The 13,348-nt window shown below is 38.2% G+C and overlaps 1 protein-coding gene across 3 annotated transcripts; it reads right to left on the bottom strand.

The window, feature by feature from the left end:
- Nucleotides 1-819: 819 nt before the first annotated feature.
- Nucleotides 820-12,987, bottom strand: LOC105688621 (NADP-dependent malic enzyme). 3 transcript variants are annotated; one of them, XR_007278900.1, is made up of 12 exons: nucleotides 12,841-12,987; nucleotides 6,777-6,945; nucleotides 6,521-6,679; nucleotides 6,279-6,460; nucleotides 5,884-6,193; nucleotides 5,593-5,775; nucleotides 5,282-5,507; nucleotides 5,057-5,199; nucleotides 4,667-4,961; nucleotides 4,352-4,496; nucleotides 3,590-3,809; nucleotides 820-2,431 (listed from the first exon to the last, which is right to left on the bottom strand). XR_007278900.1 is itself a non-coding variant. In XM_012405073.3 (11 exons), the coding sequence occupies exons 1-11, from the start codon at nucleotides 12,984-12,986 to the stop codon at nucleotides 3,773-3,775; spliced, it is 1,995 nt and encodes a 664-aa protein (XP_012260496.2). In that variant the 5' UTR covers nucleotide 12,987; the 3' UTR covers nucleotides 820-3,772. The 3 variants fall into 3 exon arrangements, 2 of the variants coding, with proteins under 2 accessions (XP_012260496.2, XP_012260497.2); XM_012405073.3 differs by having other exon boundaries at nucleotides 820-3,809; XM_012405074.3 differs by lacking the exon at nucleotides 3,590-3,809.
- Nucleotides 12,988-13,348: the final 361 nt, after the last annotated feature.

Raw genomic sequence — 13,348 nt, 5'->3', positions numbered from 1 at the left:
TTGTTGACGAGTCATTCCCAGTCTGAATCTGGATGGGGAGAGTTTGCAAGTTATATGTACGAACCGATATATATAAGTTCGAAAGACCTCGGCCTCCATAATCGTAAATTTTACTATACTATAGGTATAATTATGATACAGTTTCTTTAGACCATAAGCAGAAAAATTAATAATTTGCCTTTCTATACCTCCATTATATCCATACGATACTAAATTACGTTTATTCGATCCTCTCTAATTTTTTTATTTCTTTCTAATTATAATCCATGTGAATTTCGTTTTCGGTTGTGTAGACTCGTTTTATCGTACTAGAAAAATTTGTCTTCTCGAGTTGAAGCTTTGGCAAAAATGTTGAATTCGAATGACAATTATATGCTGGATAGTGTGCGTATACTTTGCATTGAATGGTTGTCATGAATCGGCTGGAAAGTGATGGAAAGTTACAATTACGCTCGAGAGAATAAACTAATAATGTAAATGAAGAATAATAAGAACCAGGAGATAAAAAACAAGTCTCATAAGAAGAAAATAGCTCGATAACATGAACTAATGTGAATGTCATATAATCATTCCCGAGGGAGAGAACGATCATTCAGTTCGTTGACTGTATAAATTAAAATTGTCAATGACACATCGGTAGAATTCAGAATTCTCAGCTTATTCGTAACAGTACTTTCAAAAGATACGAAGCTTTTGAAAAACTAGACATCGTCTTGGTAAAGAATATGAAATGTTTCATTTTACCATAACTTCGGAAAAACTTTTACCCAGGCGAAGAAACTAGAGATAGGGTTTTAAAAATTGTCGGAGCATTCCCAATCATAATCCATTGAGATTTTTATTTTAAACGATAAAGTAACTCGATTTATTCATTACTTTCCACACGTTTATACATCAATTCAATTTACCGATCGAGGAAACAATTAAGAATTTCATTGAATGATCATATTAAATATGTTCATCGTTGATAGATTTCATACGACTCAAGTACGTAGGTACTTTCTTTGAGCCATAAATCGGTTGGTGAGTTTTGGCATATGGGCTCTACATTACAAGGCTTATCTTCTTTTCACATTCGTATATTTTCATATATTTTGAATATACTTTTACCTTTTAAAATATAATAGCTGTTTCATTTTATCAAACTATATACTCTGTAACGTAGCGAGCGAGATGAAATAAATTAATTACATAGATAACAAATTGATAAATGTATAGAAAATGGAGTACGCGCAGATTGTATGTCGTTATTACATTTTAGGTATAATAATATAATAAATATGGTAATGTGATAAAATGGTAATACGTTCATGGCAGTTTGTTCCGAAGTTTATACATAACATATAACGTTTATCCGACGTAGACTCGATATCATTTCAAGTTTTATCCATTTTTTGTTTTTCAATTCTTCGATTTTTTCTTTAATATTTCGGGATGATCGTGCATATATAGTTTATAGGAACCCTTTTTTTTTTGTCATTTATTTATTCGTTTCATTTAGTAATGTAACTATTTTCGGTGTAGGTATAACACAATTCATATACCTTATCAATTCAGGTGTTTCGAAGGTATATAATGTGTATAATTGTATGTATTTCATTTTTAGGATATATACAGTAGGTAGTACACAATGACGCGTTTTTTCATAATACGTAGAAAAAATACTGTTGTTTCAATATAACCATAAAGCACAATGATTGCTCTTATACATTTCCAATTATCAATTGTAGAAAAAAATATATCTGCACATTATACATTCTCGCATAACTTCATTTATATAACGTTGCAAATGAACGATGGTTAATTTCTTTGCTTTTTATTCTTTCATTTTATAACTTTTTTTTTCTCGTGAATTAAAAATAATTAATGAACTAATTATGCCTCTGATTAACGTAATACTATGTAGGGCTTTATTTCATCAATCAATTAAAAACATCATTCAACTTTTTACTTTCAGCGAGTTCTGATTTTTATTTAAAATCAGTCATAAAATTGCTCCGGAGCAAATTATTGGTTTCTGTTGAAAATATCTTTCCTTTCATTGACGATTTTTCTTATACTGTTTCTTTTTGCGTGACTGAATTATTAGGAAATACAACCTAGTTTTAAACTTCATTTTCTTTTTTTTTCCAAATTTTCTTCATCTTTTTCTAAACATATTTTTAAGTAGTCTATAGATAGATTTCTTCTTTCTTTAAATTAACAATAAATAAAGTTGACATTGAATCATCAATACCAATGACACTTAACATAATAAGTTAATAGACGTTATTGTATATATCTACTGACACTAAATGATCTAGTTATTTCCGAGCTGTTAATTCAAGATTTTGCTTTTTTGTTTCACATTATTTTTTTCTCTTTCTTTAAATTAGTAACACAGTGTATATGTGACATCATCCTCTCATTAGACTCGCCAACACGTCACAATCTGTTGGGAGAAGAACAGAGCAGAGTGTTAGTTGAGCTGAACTATAAACTACAAAAATTTGCTATTAATTTAATGATTATTTTCAAAAACTATAAATCTACCTACGCATAAGCTTTCATACTGGCAGACTGACTTTTACAAATTTCATCCAATTCCACCGTGTACAAAAGCTTACCAAAATCGTTTTTAAAATCAAAAACCACAAGAATACTTTCAAATCCACAAGCATCGTTTCATCGAGTGACGTTTTTTTTTTTCTTTCAAATTTTATTGTTTCTCGATAATGCATTGCTTTTTTATATTGGTAAATTGCAAACTCATCACTCGTTATATAATTTTCTCTTTCAACTATACAACGGCGGCGGATTCATCATAGAAAAAAATAGACACCATTATGAACTGATATGAAATCTGGAAATTATTTTCAACATAATAAATCTACGATACGTCTACTGCATATAAATAAATAAATAGACGAGAACAAGCGACTCATGTCTTATCGGTTTTCTATGAGTCGTCTGCAACCGCTGTTCAAATCTTAGCGATTACAAACATAGTGTATCGGTGTGTGTGGGCCTCAGTATTGATAATAACACATGTAGAAATATGAACTTATCTATTCGTGAATTAGAACTCAATTAACCAAAGGTACAAAAAAAAATGCATGTGAAAAACAATTCAGCATCCTGTTTATTAGTTCGGCCAAAAAAAAGCGCCGCGCATGCAATCGTCCTTCACTAGTTGGTAAAAGAAAAAAAAAAAAAACAGGAGTAATGTGTCACGGAAGTAACACAATCGTCAGAATCATAAGAAAAGTCGAATGATTCCTTACGAATTTGATCGAAAATTGGAAGAGAGCGATGTTCCATTTTTTCTATTAAAAGTAGGTGAATAAAAAAATACTTCAAGGCGAATGAATCATCGGGTATTCAGGTTTTACAGTTTGTCGGTCAGTATGGCGTACGATAATAGGTAATTGATAAAGATGCGAATTGGTACAAACATGCGTGGTGCGGTGTTCGGTTATGATATTTTAAGCAAAAATAAAATTGATTAGTTATCACACCGTGATTGTGGTTTAGTTATGGATTTTACGTTAGATGAAAATATCTCTGTCATAAATTACGACTAGAACGAACTGTTGGGGTAGAATATTACTTTCATGTGGTCAAAATCGGCGCACGATATTCACTCTGGCGTATGGATAATTCCTCACTGCATATATTATTTGCGTGGGAAATATAATTTTTTTTGTTTTTTTTTTTGTATTCTTTTTTTTTTCTCATAAACTGTGGTAGGTGATAACAATAATTATTCTAACTATCCAGTTGACGGATTTTGTTACAGGCGTTTCAGATCATGGTGGATTTTTATTTCTCTGAAAAAAGATTAGTTAAGCTTTAGCAGAATTTTGTTTAAAGTTTGATCTTTGTGTGTTTGAAAAATATGTCGGTAAAAAAAAAATATGGAGAGCATCTTGCAACGACAATTACAAAGTGAAGGCAGTAGAATTGCAAAGAAGGAAATAAATTGCCGGCGTTTCATATGAAATTTTATCAGCACTCGAACGTTCGTCGAAGAGTTTTATCTAAAATTTTTAACTAGATAAGAAGACAGACACATTAGCAGATACGGTGGAAGCGTGCGAACCAATTTAACTATAAATAAAATCAAAAAAATCAATTATTCGACCGAACGTTCGGCACCAAGTACAAAAAAAACTGTAGCATAAAGCGTAAGATACACTAATATGAAATAGAGTCCGTGTAAACGAGAAATAAATATTACAACTATGAAATTATCTAGCTCTCATTGCGCAATAATGGAACGATCTACTCTGGTTTCTAGTTTTTTGAATGTACCGAAACGAGTACAATTCATTGAAAGGAAAAACGTAAAATATAGCGGACGACTACTCACTGTTCCGGAAGTACCCGTGGTTTAGCCGAGTCCCCAGGCCAGTCGTACATATTCGCGAGAGGGCTGTCATAGCTAGCGTCGTACATTTTACTCACGATGAAGTTTCGCATGTCCTTTGGCTCGGGGTATTCGCTCGCCAGACCACCTGCGAACATTTCAAGTAATAACGATCAATGTGTGTCCAACAACTTGAACAATAATGACGAGTATCGCTCGATTTTCTTTGGGGGAAATTTCGAAGCAATAGTATAGGGCATTTCCGTTGAAGTAGTGCTTGGTTTGTGGATAGTGGAATTTTTGATTCACTAGACTAACCCTTTTTGTACGCATACTGGGCGATTTTGATGGCAATAGTAATGGAACACTCTTTGATGCAGCTTAGCGGTGGATAGAGACTTCCCATTTCCAAATCTTCGTCTTTCACGTGGTCCGCCACGCACTGGGCAGAGATTAGGAAAAGTTCTTCCGTAATATGATGGCACCCGGTGGCTATTACGCCAAGGGCGACCCCCGGGAAAATGTAAGCGTTGTTCCCCTGTCCCGGCTTGTACACTTTTCCCTTGTAATTTACTTCGCCGAAGGGCGAACCTGACGAGAATATGCAACGACCCTAGAAAACAGATCGGCAAATTTATGGTTGAGGATCTTAATCGGGCCGCGAATTGTGTCCCTTTGATTGCAACTTTTAATCAACTGGGAACCTACTTCCGTGTGCTCGTACGCCTGCTGAGCCGTACATTCAGCTTTACTCGTAGGATTGCTCAACGCGAATATTAACGGCCTCTCGTTGTTCTTGGCCATTTCCTGCAGAACTTCCGGCGTGAACGCACCAGCGGCGGCCGAAGCGCCTGTAAAAATATGAAAAAGTGATTGCCGACCGAGACAAATTTTTTACCGCGTTCTGAGAGCAGGGCAATGATAAATCCTCACCGACAAGCACCGTTGGCTTAATTTCCTTTACCACCTCTAACAGAGACTTCATTACGCCGTGGTCCTTTGCGTACCACGCTTTGTGACCGTCAAGGTTACCGTCCGGACGATTTTTCACCAAAAGACCGTCGATATCCATCATCCAAATATTCGCACGAGCTTCTTCTTCCGTGCAACCGTCGGCTTCCATCGCTTTTACGCAAAGATCCGCGATCCCAATGGCTGCCTGGAATTTTTTTTTCTCACTGGTTAAATTCAGCGTTCAAAAAATTATGTCGCTCGTTCGTATTTTTTTACGTTAGTCTACCCACCTCACCAGCACCGAGAAAGACGAATTTGTTATCCCCCATTTTTCTTTTCGTAATTCTCTTGGAGGCCAGAATTCCAGCGACAGCGACCGCAGCTGTGCCCTGGATATCGTCGTTAAAGGTACAGAACTTATCTCTGTATTTATCCAGGAAGCGGAACGCGTTGTGGTTACCGAAGTCCTCGAACTGTGCGCGATAAATATAGTACAGCGGTTTTTAAAAAAATAAATGTCACAGTTATTTGCGATAAGTTGGCAACATTATCAGCGGGAATCGATAGCGCCGTAGCCTCACCTGAATTAGGACATTCTGTCCATACTTTTTCACGCACGCGGCCATGAACTCATCGATCAGTTCGTCGTATTCTTGGCCCTGCGATCTTGGTTTGCTCAGTCCGATGTAATGAGGGTCATTTCTCAGCTGTTCGTTGTTCGTACCGACGTCGATCGTAATTGGCAAACATTGGTGGGGCTTAATACCGGCCAGGGCGGTGTACAAGGCCAATTTACCCACGGGAATTCCCATTCCGCAAGCCCCGAGGTCCCCTAGACCGAGAATTCGCTCGCCATCGGTCACGCATATCGCACGAACCGCTTGCTCGGGCCTAAAAAACGATTTTAAAAAATTGAAAAATGAAAATGCATTCGTTTCGTTCGTTTAATTTATTTAATTTGTCGTTTATGACAAACCAGTTATTGAGGATTTCGTAGATGTGGCCCTTGTCGTGGATGGTGATAAAGAGTCCTCTGGGTCGTCGGTAAATAACTCCAAATTTCTGACAGGCGAGTCCTACGGTCGGAGTGTAAACGATGGGCATCATCTGCTCGATGTTTTCGCTCAAAAGACGGAAGAACAATCTCTCGTTTCTCTCCTGGAATTTGAAGATCGGATGAAAATTTGTCCTCGTAGTTTTTGATATTTTACAAATTACCTGTAGCTCGACCAGGTAAAGATACCGATTCAAATCCTCCGTGTACTTCATCACCGAAGCTTTGCAAAGTGCGAGTTGTTCTTCCTGAGTTTTGAATCGCGGAGGTTGAAGCCCGTGGATCCCAAGGGCGATTCTCTCTTGCAACGTGAACGCCAACCCCTGTAAAAAATAGAATGAAACAGAGAATTAAAAACATGATCAAAGTCAGCGAAATTTTGAACGCCGTCTGTGTTGAAATTTTCTCATCACGTTTCACCTTGTTCAATCTGGGATCCCGAAGGTGACCTATACCCTTCACCATGTTGATGGGGACTACGTCTCCTGACACCTCGTGAATTTCTCTTTGCTGGACATCCTTCACAGCGGGGTGCGAAGGTGGTAGCGCGCGCGCCCAGGCGCCTGCCCCACCTCTGCCGCAAGACGGCCTGAAGATGAAAAAAAAAACCACCCTTAAATTTTTTTCATCACGCGTCGTCAAAGTTGCGATCGAGGGCTGGGAAAAATTCATTTCAAACGTTGCGATTCTCGTATCATTCTCTGATTTTTTTTCAGAGCTTTTAACGAAACAAGGGCAAAGCAGACGCCTTCAGTTTCTTTAGAGGTTTGAAAAGACCAGAGACTCGATCGAAATGTGAATATAATTCCGACATCGTAGGATTTATTCGATCGAATGTTCAATAACTTTTCGTTTCCTCATTTTTACAATTATTTCGGTGCATCCTGAAAAAGCTCCGATTGGTTTGCGTATCGGATAGTTCGTCGCAGCATACGGTAGTAGGTATTCCTCTATCGTGTGGATGGTTATAATTTCATGTTCGTTTGTCGTTCGACTCGTGTATAGCAAATTCTCTCAATTCTCGTGGGATCTTGATTACAGAGCGGACCGTCAATCACGTTCATTCTTGGCGTATTGCCTTATTTATAACCACGATCCGTTTCAATCTGAATTTCCCTTTGAATTTACTCGCAGGTGTATATTTCTCGTCTATTATAATGGTATACTTCTACACGTGAATAAGGCTTGGATTCGCGTTTAAAATAATTCATTATTTTCGATTGAAAAAAATACGCCGAAGCGATTCCGTTACAACTATCCAAGTGTTCGATATTGTTTAATGTTAGCAAACCCTCTACCACGTTTAATTGTATTCGGACTCAAGGTTAAGTCATCGGCATATCGATCGGATAATCAATATTAAGTAGATGCCATCGATCTCAACTTCGGTTAAATGATAACTTTATGTAGGTAATCCATTTATTATTACTCTTGAACGAGAGAGAAAAAAAAAATGAAAAGCCCTAGCTGTTTCAGGTTCTCGATATTGTTATAAGTTTTTTCATTGTAGCTTGGTGGGTGTGTCTGAACAAATTTTGTCGCACGTCCAATTTAGCAAATATATTTAATGTGTATACGTTCCGAGCACAAGGTGTGGCGAATAAATATCGCGTGTGACGAGAGAAAAGAGATTCTTGAAAAATTGCCGTAACAGTCGCAGTTTGCAGCACATCAGTTTTGTTCGCTAATTTCGAATACATCACAACGCAACGAATAACGAAACGGACTGTTTATACTGTATAATAACTTCATGCACATAACTGAACGTAACGTGTGAAACATGAGAGGAACGCGGTTACGAAATTCTTATTAGCAATGAGCAAAATAACCATGAGAAACTTTGATGAAAATTTTCATTCGCAGTATACGTTCGAGAGAATGTAAACCGCTCTTCATTGAAACGGTCCAGTTGTTCCGTTCGTTCGGACAAATTTTGGGTAGCCAGAACTATGAAATCGAATGAGTAGCGAGTGTAGAAGCGCGACATGTGGCGGAAATAATGAGGACCTGAATTGGTTGTTGAAATAATTTTTACGGATCAACGCCTCGACTTGTAAATTCTATTTTTTTTTTCTTTCTTTTATTGTATTTCTTTCGTTGTTCGACAAACGGTTCGGTCCGCTCTGAATGATGGTAAAACACGTTCCAATTCTTTCTAAAGTATCCGGAACAAATGCTGCAAGATCACGTTCAGTCGGGGGATCTATTTTTAAAATTGAAGGAAACGAAGGTTGCCCACTAGACGATCCACTATATATAAACTAATGGCGATGGCACCAGGTTGGAAAATAAAAATTTTGCAAGCATCGAATTTCCCTATTTCTATTGGTATGGATTTTTATTAGTAAAATTTTCTAATACCCTCCCACGGCAAACTAGTCTGGCTTTTGTACGGTAATAAAAATAAAAATAATAATCCTCGTCGGTTTTCCATTCGACTTGGAACCGAGTTTTTTCTCGATATTTACAGTCCAGATACCGAAACCTTATTCGTCCGAAATTTCATCAATGAAAAATTTCAGGCAAGAAAAAAAAACAGCATTAAGAATTTTCAGCTCCGACATATGCGTGATATTTTCTCCACAAAATTTGTACAAAGATCGCGACACGAAAACGAGGATTTTTTTCCTCTCCCTTCGAATTTGGCCCGCGTAAAATTACCTGGAATGACGACGCGGCGGTTGGGTATAAGATAAAATATTTTCATTATACACGCGTTGAATTTGTCACGACATGTGTAGAAAATTTACCAGCCATGAATTGGCGACTGTCCGGTAACTCGCCACATCTACTTCAATGCGTGTATATTTGTTATTCCTCGGTAATTTTGTGTATTAATTTTTTTTTTTCAATGATTTCACTAATTTTTCTGAATTCCATCTGATTTGAAAATCGCACATTGCGACGCAATTCGTGACCCAAGTTTCAATTTAGCGGGGGCATATCTGAGACGACGAACGGGTGATCTATATTGTAACCGCACGCGTGTAATTCAATCGACCGTCATTCATCACGTTTATACAGTGCAATTGATCTTCCCTGCAACTCGGTTAAATTTGATTAGAGAAGCTACGGTGGTTTCTGCGATAGAGAATGTCCACCTATACTAATACGCGTAGGTATAAAACCGAACTAAACTATTATTATTTCAATGGCTCTGCGCCAAGCCTATGCGTGTATGTATGGATCGAGGAACTAACTAACAATAAGATCACTTTTTGAGCTCTTCAACGATTCTGATTTTTTTTCTCATTTGCCAAATTCTCTTTCGATTCAAGCACGCAAAATAAGTGTAGCATAAAAGAGAACGTTCACCTGTTCAAAGGAACGGGAAGATCTCGATTTGGTAACGTGTTTTAGTAGTTTTTATCGAAGATCATTATTCTTATCGGTACAGATTATGAAGGTATAAATGATATAACGTATGTGGTCCTCAATTCTGGATTTAGTTTAGATTGATTGGCTTCAGGATCGATAGCAAAACTTCGGCGACATATGCTCCGGCCATCTGCACGCGATGATAAAATTCGAAAAGCTCATTATTCAAAGTTTTTAAAAGCGTCTTATCATTATCCATTAGATATTGCAAACTATGATACGAGCAATGGAGTGATATCCATGATGGAATGGATTTTGTCCCGAAAGACGATACAAAGAATTATCTTTGAACAGAAGCTACTTGGAGAGAATCGATGAAACTTACGGCCTACACTCTTATTAACGAAGTTAGGGTTTGACCTTAGAAAAAATATTTTTCACCTTCCTTCAACGGTAGCTACGTAAAACGTGATGAATGATTTTCGAGTTCGGACGGTCTGCTAAGTATTCGGTTTGCTATGTAAATATGTATCAATATATTTGAGCATACGGCTTCACGTTCCACACGTTCGGAAAATTATCAAATTATCAGTTCATTTCTCAGACACAGCTACATCTACAGCTCGTCTGGTGGGACCGGATCTTATTTTACGTCATCGTAGCAACGCGTAATGAAACGTGGTTCAAAAATATCGCGTGATTTACACCTCATCGTATCATAATCATAGTATATCACTCTCGATGTTTTACGCGTACTTCAAACTGTCGGCGCACGTAAAATCCTCCTTTTCAAAGTTGATCGATCGCTTCGATACAATTTCGGACAAAAACGTTCGAATAGATGATCCCAATAACCCAAATACGGGATTCCCGATCCATAGCGACCGTAGGCTAAACTGCGAGCAGAAGATGAGATTTCAGACGCGATGTAAAATTCATTTTTTTCTTTCTCCCTTTTTGGAACAGGATACTTTCCAGTTTCACGATACATGCTGACTGCTTGAAACAGTGATAACTCCATTCAGCTTACCGCCTGTTTCTTTTACGCTCGTCCGCGCGATATTCTCGCGATCGTGTTGAGCGACATTTGAATGGTTCCCGTTATTAGGTGTAGCCTGATCGACGAATACCAAAGGAACGCGTCGACTAGGCTAACCAGCTGTATAGTTATAATAAATGTGCGCTCATAGGATCAGGTGATCGTCGCGGTTTCTCCTTTCTCCGGTGCGCGTAATTCACGAAGAATAAAAGCGGACGAGGAATTAATGACTGAATATGATTCACGGATTAAATCACGCACGTTTTTACAATTCAGAGGAGACCGAGTCCCGTATCCATTCGCAATTCATCGCCTCGTGTATGATAATTATACTTCACGTGCTCACACATGATAAATTCAACGTTTTTTCTCGTTCAGTTTGGTTCCTAATGAATCTTCTGTCATCGCTCGTGTATATCAGTCATACTTGGCTTTTGATATCTCTAAGCGAACTTAGCGAGCACGTGATTTAAAAATATCCGCATATCAGCAAATGACAAGTTGCCATTTCGTGTGATTAATTCGTCGTTTTGCACGATGAACACGTTTATCGATTCGCGTCTGATTCATCTTTGATGAATACAGTTGACTGTAATTTTCACCTGTTAATATTATCTAGTCTAGTTAATATGATAACGACAAGCGCAGCTGATATCGAAAAATGGATACACTAGCTGTAGGATGTTACGTCACTTTATCCTTGAGCAAGTTTCCTCGTTCGACCTCAAATCGTATACAACGTGATGCCGTTAACATTGTTAATTACCACAAATGTGCTCGGCCAATAGCTTCATCACGAAGTTAAACTCGCTCTTTTCCGTTCATTTTCTCTCTTCGGGACAGTAAAATCCCTAGAGCCGGAAGCGAACGAAATAAATAATAAAAATGATCACCTTGGCGGAGGTCATGCAGTGTTAGGGGAGGGTGTGGCATAATGGAAGATTCTTCGTTTTTCGTTATATTCGATGGCCTTTTTTGCCTCATCTACCTCTGTGTATTTGTATGAACTTGAAATTTTTTCGTTGTCTCACCGTACGTTTGTTATTTGATGATAAAATTTGATTCGTTTTTAATTGACGTTAATTGTAATTGCGGCTGATATCGATAGGCCGAATTTGATGCAGATTTGAGATAGCTACTACAGGTAATTGGAGTCTCGAAATTGTCTGAATCTTTTTTTGAGCAAATCTGATCCAAGTCGATCATTCGGAGAATAACTTTCCCAAGATGCGGTCTCGGTGGATTGCGGAAGTTAGTAACGTGTGAGAAACAAAGCCAACATTAATGGCCTGCAAAATTTATGCGCATGCATATAACGATCATTCTTATCGTCATCTGTGAATTCTCGCGAGTCTGCTGTACCGAAAATTCCTCGAGTCCAAAGAATGAAACGAATCTTTTCGACGGTTCGAGCGAATAAGCGGTACTTGGGATCCAGAAATAGCGGATCTTTTGTTTCTTTCATTCCTTTTTCTTTTTGTAGTAAAATTTCGCGATCACAAACTGTTCTATGAACCGGTAGCCAAAGAGAATTTGAACGGAAGGAGTACGAGTATGAAATGTTCTCTGAAAATTTTGACTAATTTATCCGCGGAACCGGCCTTTTCAAAGTCTTCAATAAAACCATCATTGGTCATCGAAGAAAAATCGATCACCGGAGTAACGTAATCGAAGGTAATTCACCGCGTTGAAACGGCGAGATTTCGTATTGTCAAATTTGAGTAAACGAGAGTATGAGAAACTCAACCGAATCCGCAGAAGTATCTGATTTTGACAGAAGGAAAAGTGACAGGCGGCGAAAACGTTGACGTCGACCACGAGGTTTCTGAGGAGAGAAAAAAAAAAAAAGATGAGGATTCAGCATTCGGCGGAGACCGCAAATAACTTTTTGGCCGCTCTAGAAACACCTGCGTACCCAGCAGCACCTCGCCGTACTGAGCGCTGCTTTGTATATCGATCGGGGTATGGGCCTGCCGTTTTCTCTGTGTTATTCGGTCGAAGAATTATGCGAAAATAAAATAAGGTTCTTTCGAAGCACATTTAAGGGCGGGAAAAATTGAACGGTGCATTTAATGCAATTTTTAATAGGGTGTATTGTTTGTTAAATATTACTTAAATCGTACTTACAATACAGAACGTTGTAGAAAGAACATTTCGCGAGCTCCAGCTGATCGCAGAGATCGCTTCCCTCCCACTGGTATGTATTGGCACGCGACTGCGCGCAGGCTACCCCTCCGCTTGCCAGCCAGTCCACAAGTCGTTCTGGTTAGCATTCTAAAAAGTTGTTTTCACCTTCATAAAATACTCGTCTGGCGGAGCCACGTTATTGCATTCTTAAAAATGTTACTGAAAAACAGCTGATTTGGTTTACAATTATGTACCATTCGGAGCGAACTTTCAGTCACCCCCGAGGGTTGCTGCAGCGTTGAGCATTAACGCTGCCATACGCTCGTAGCGTTTGTCCCCGTCGATGCTCAACATTAGCATGCTCGTATCACCCCTAAAAATTGTTATGCTCAAAAATTGGTTCATCGTATCATTTTAAGCATGGATTGATCTGAAACAATCCGAAATGTCTTCTCAACCCTTCCATGCCAATTTCGAATCGCAAGTTTTCCCGCTTTCGGATCTCAAC

Source organism: Athalia rosae, chromosome 6 (genome assembly GCF_917208135.1).
Source record: "Athalia rosae chromosome 6, iyAthRosa1.1, whole genome shotgun sequence".
NCBI lineage: Eukaryota > Metazoa > Arthropoda > Insecta > Hymenoptera > Athaliidae > Athalia > Athalia rosae.
This window is presented reverse-complemented; position numbering and strand designations above follow the sequence as displayed.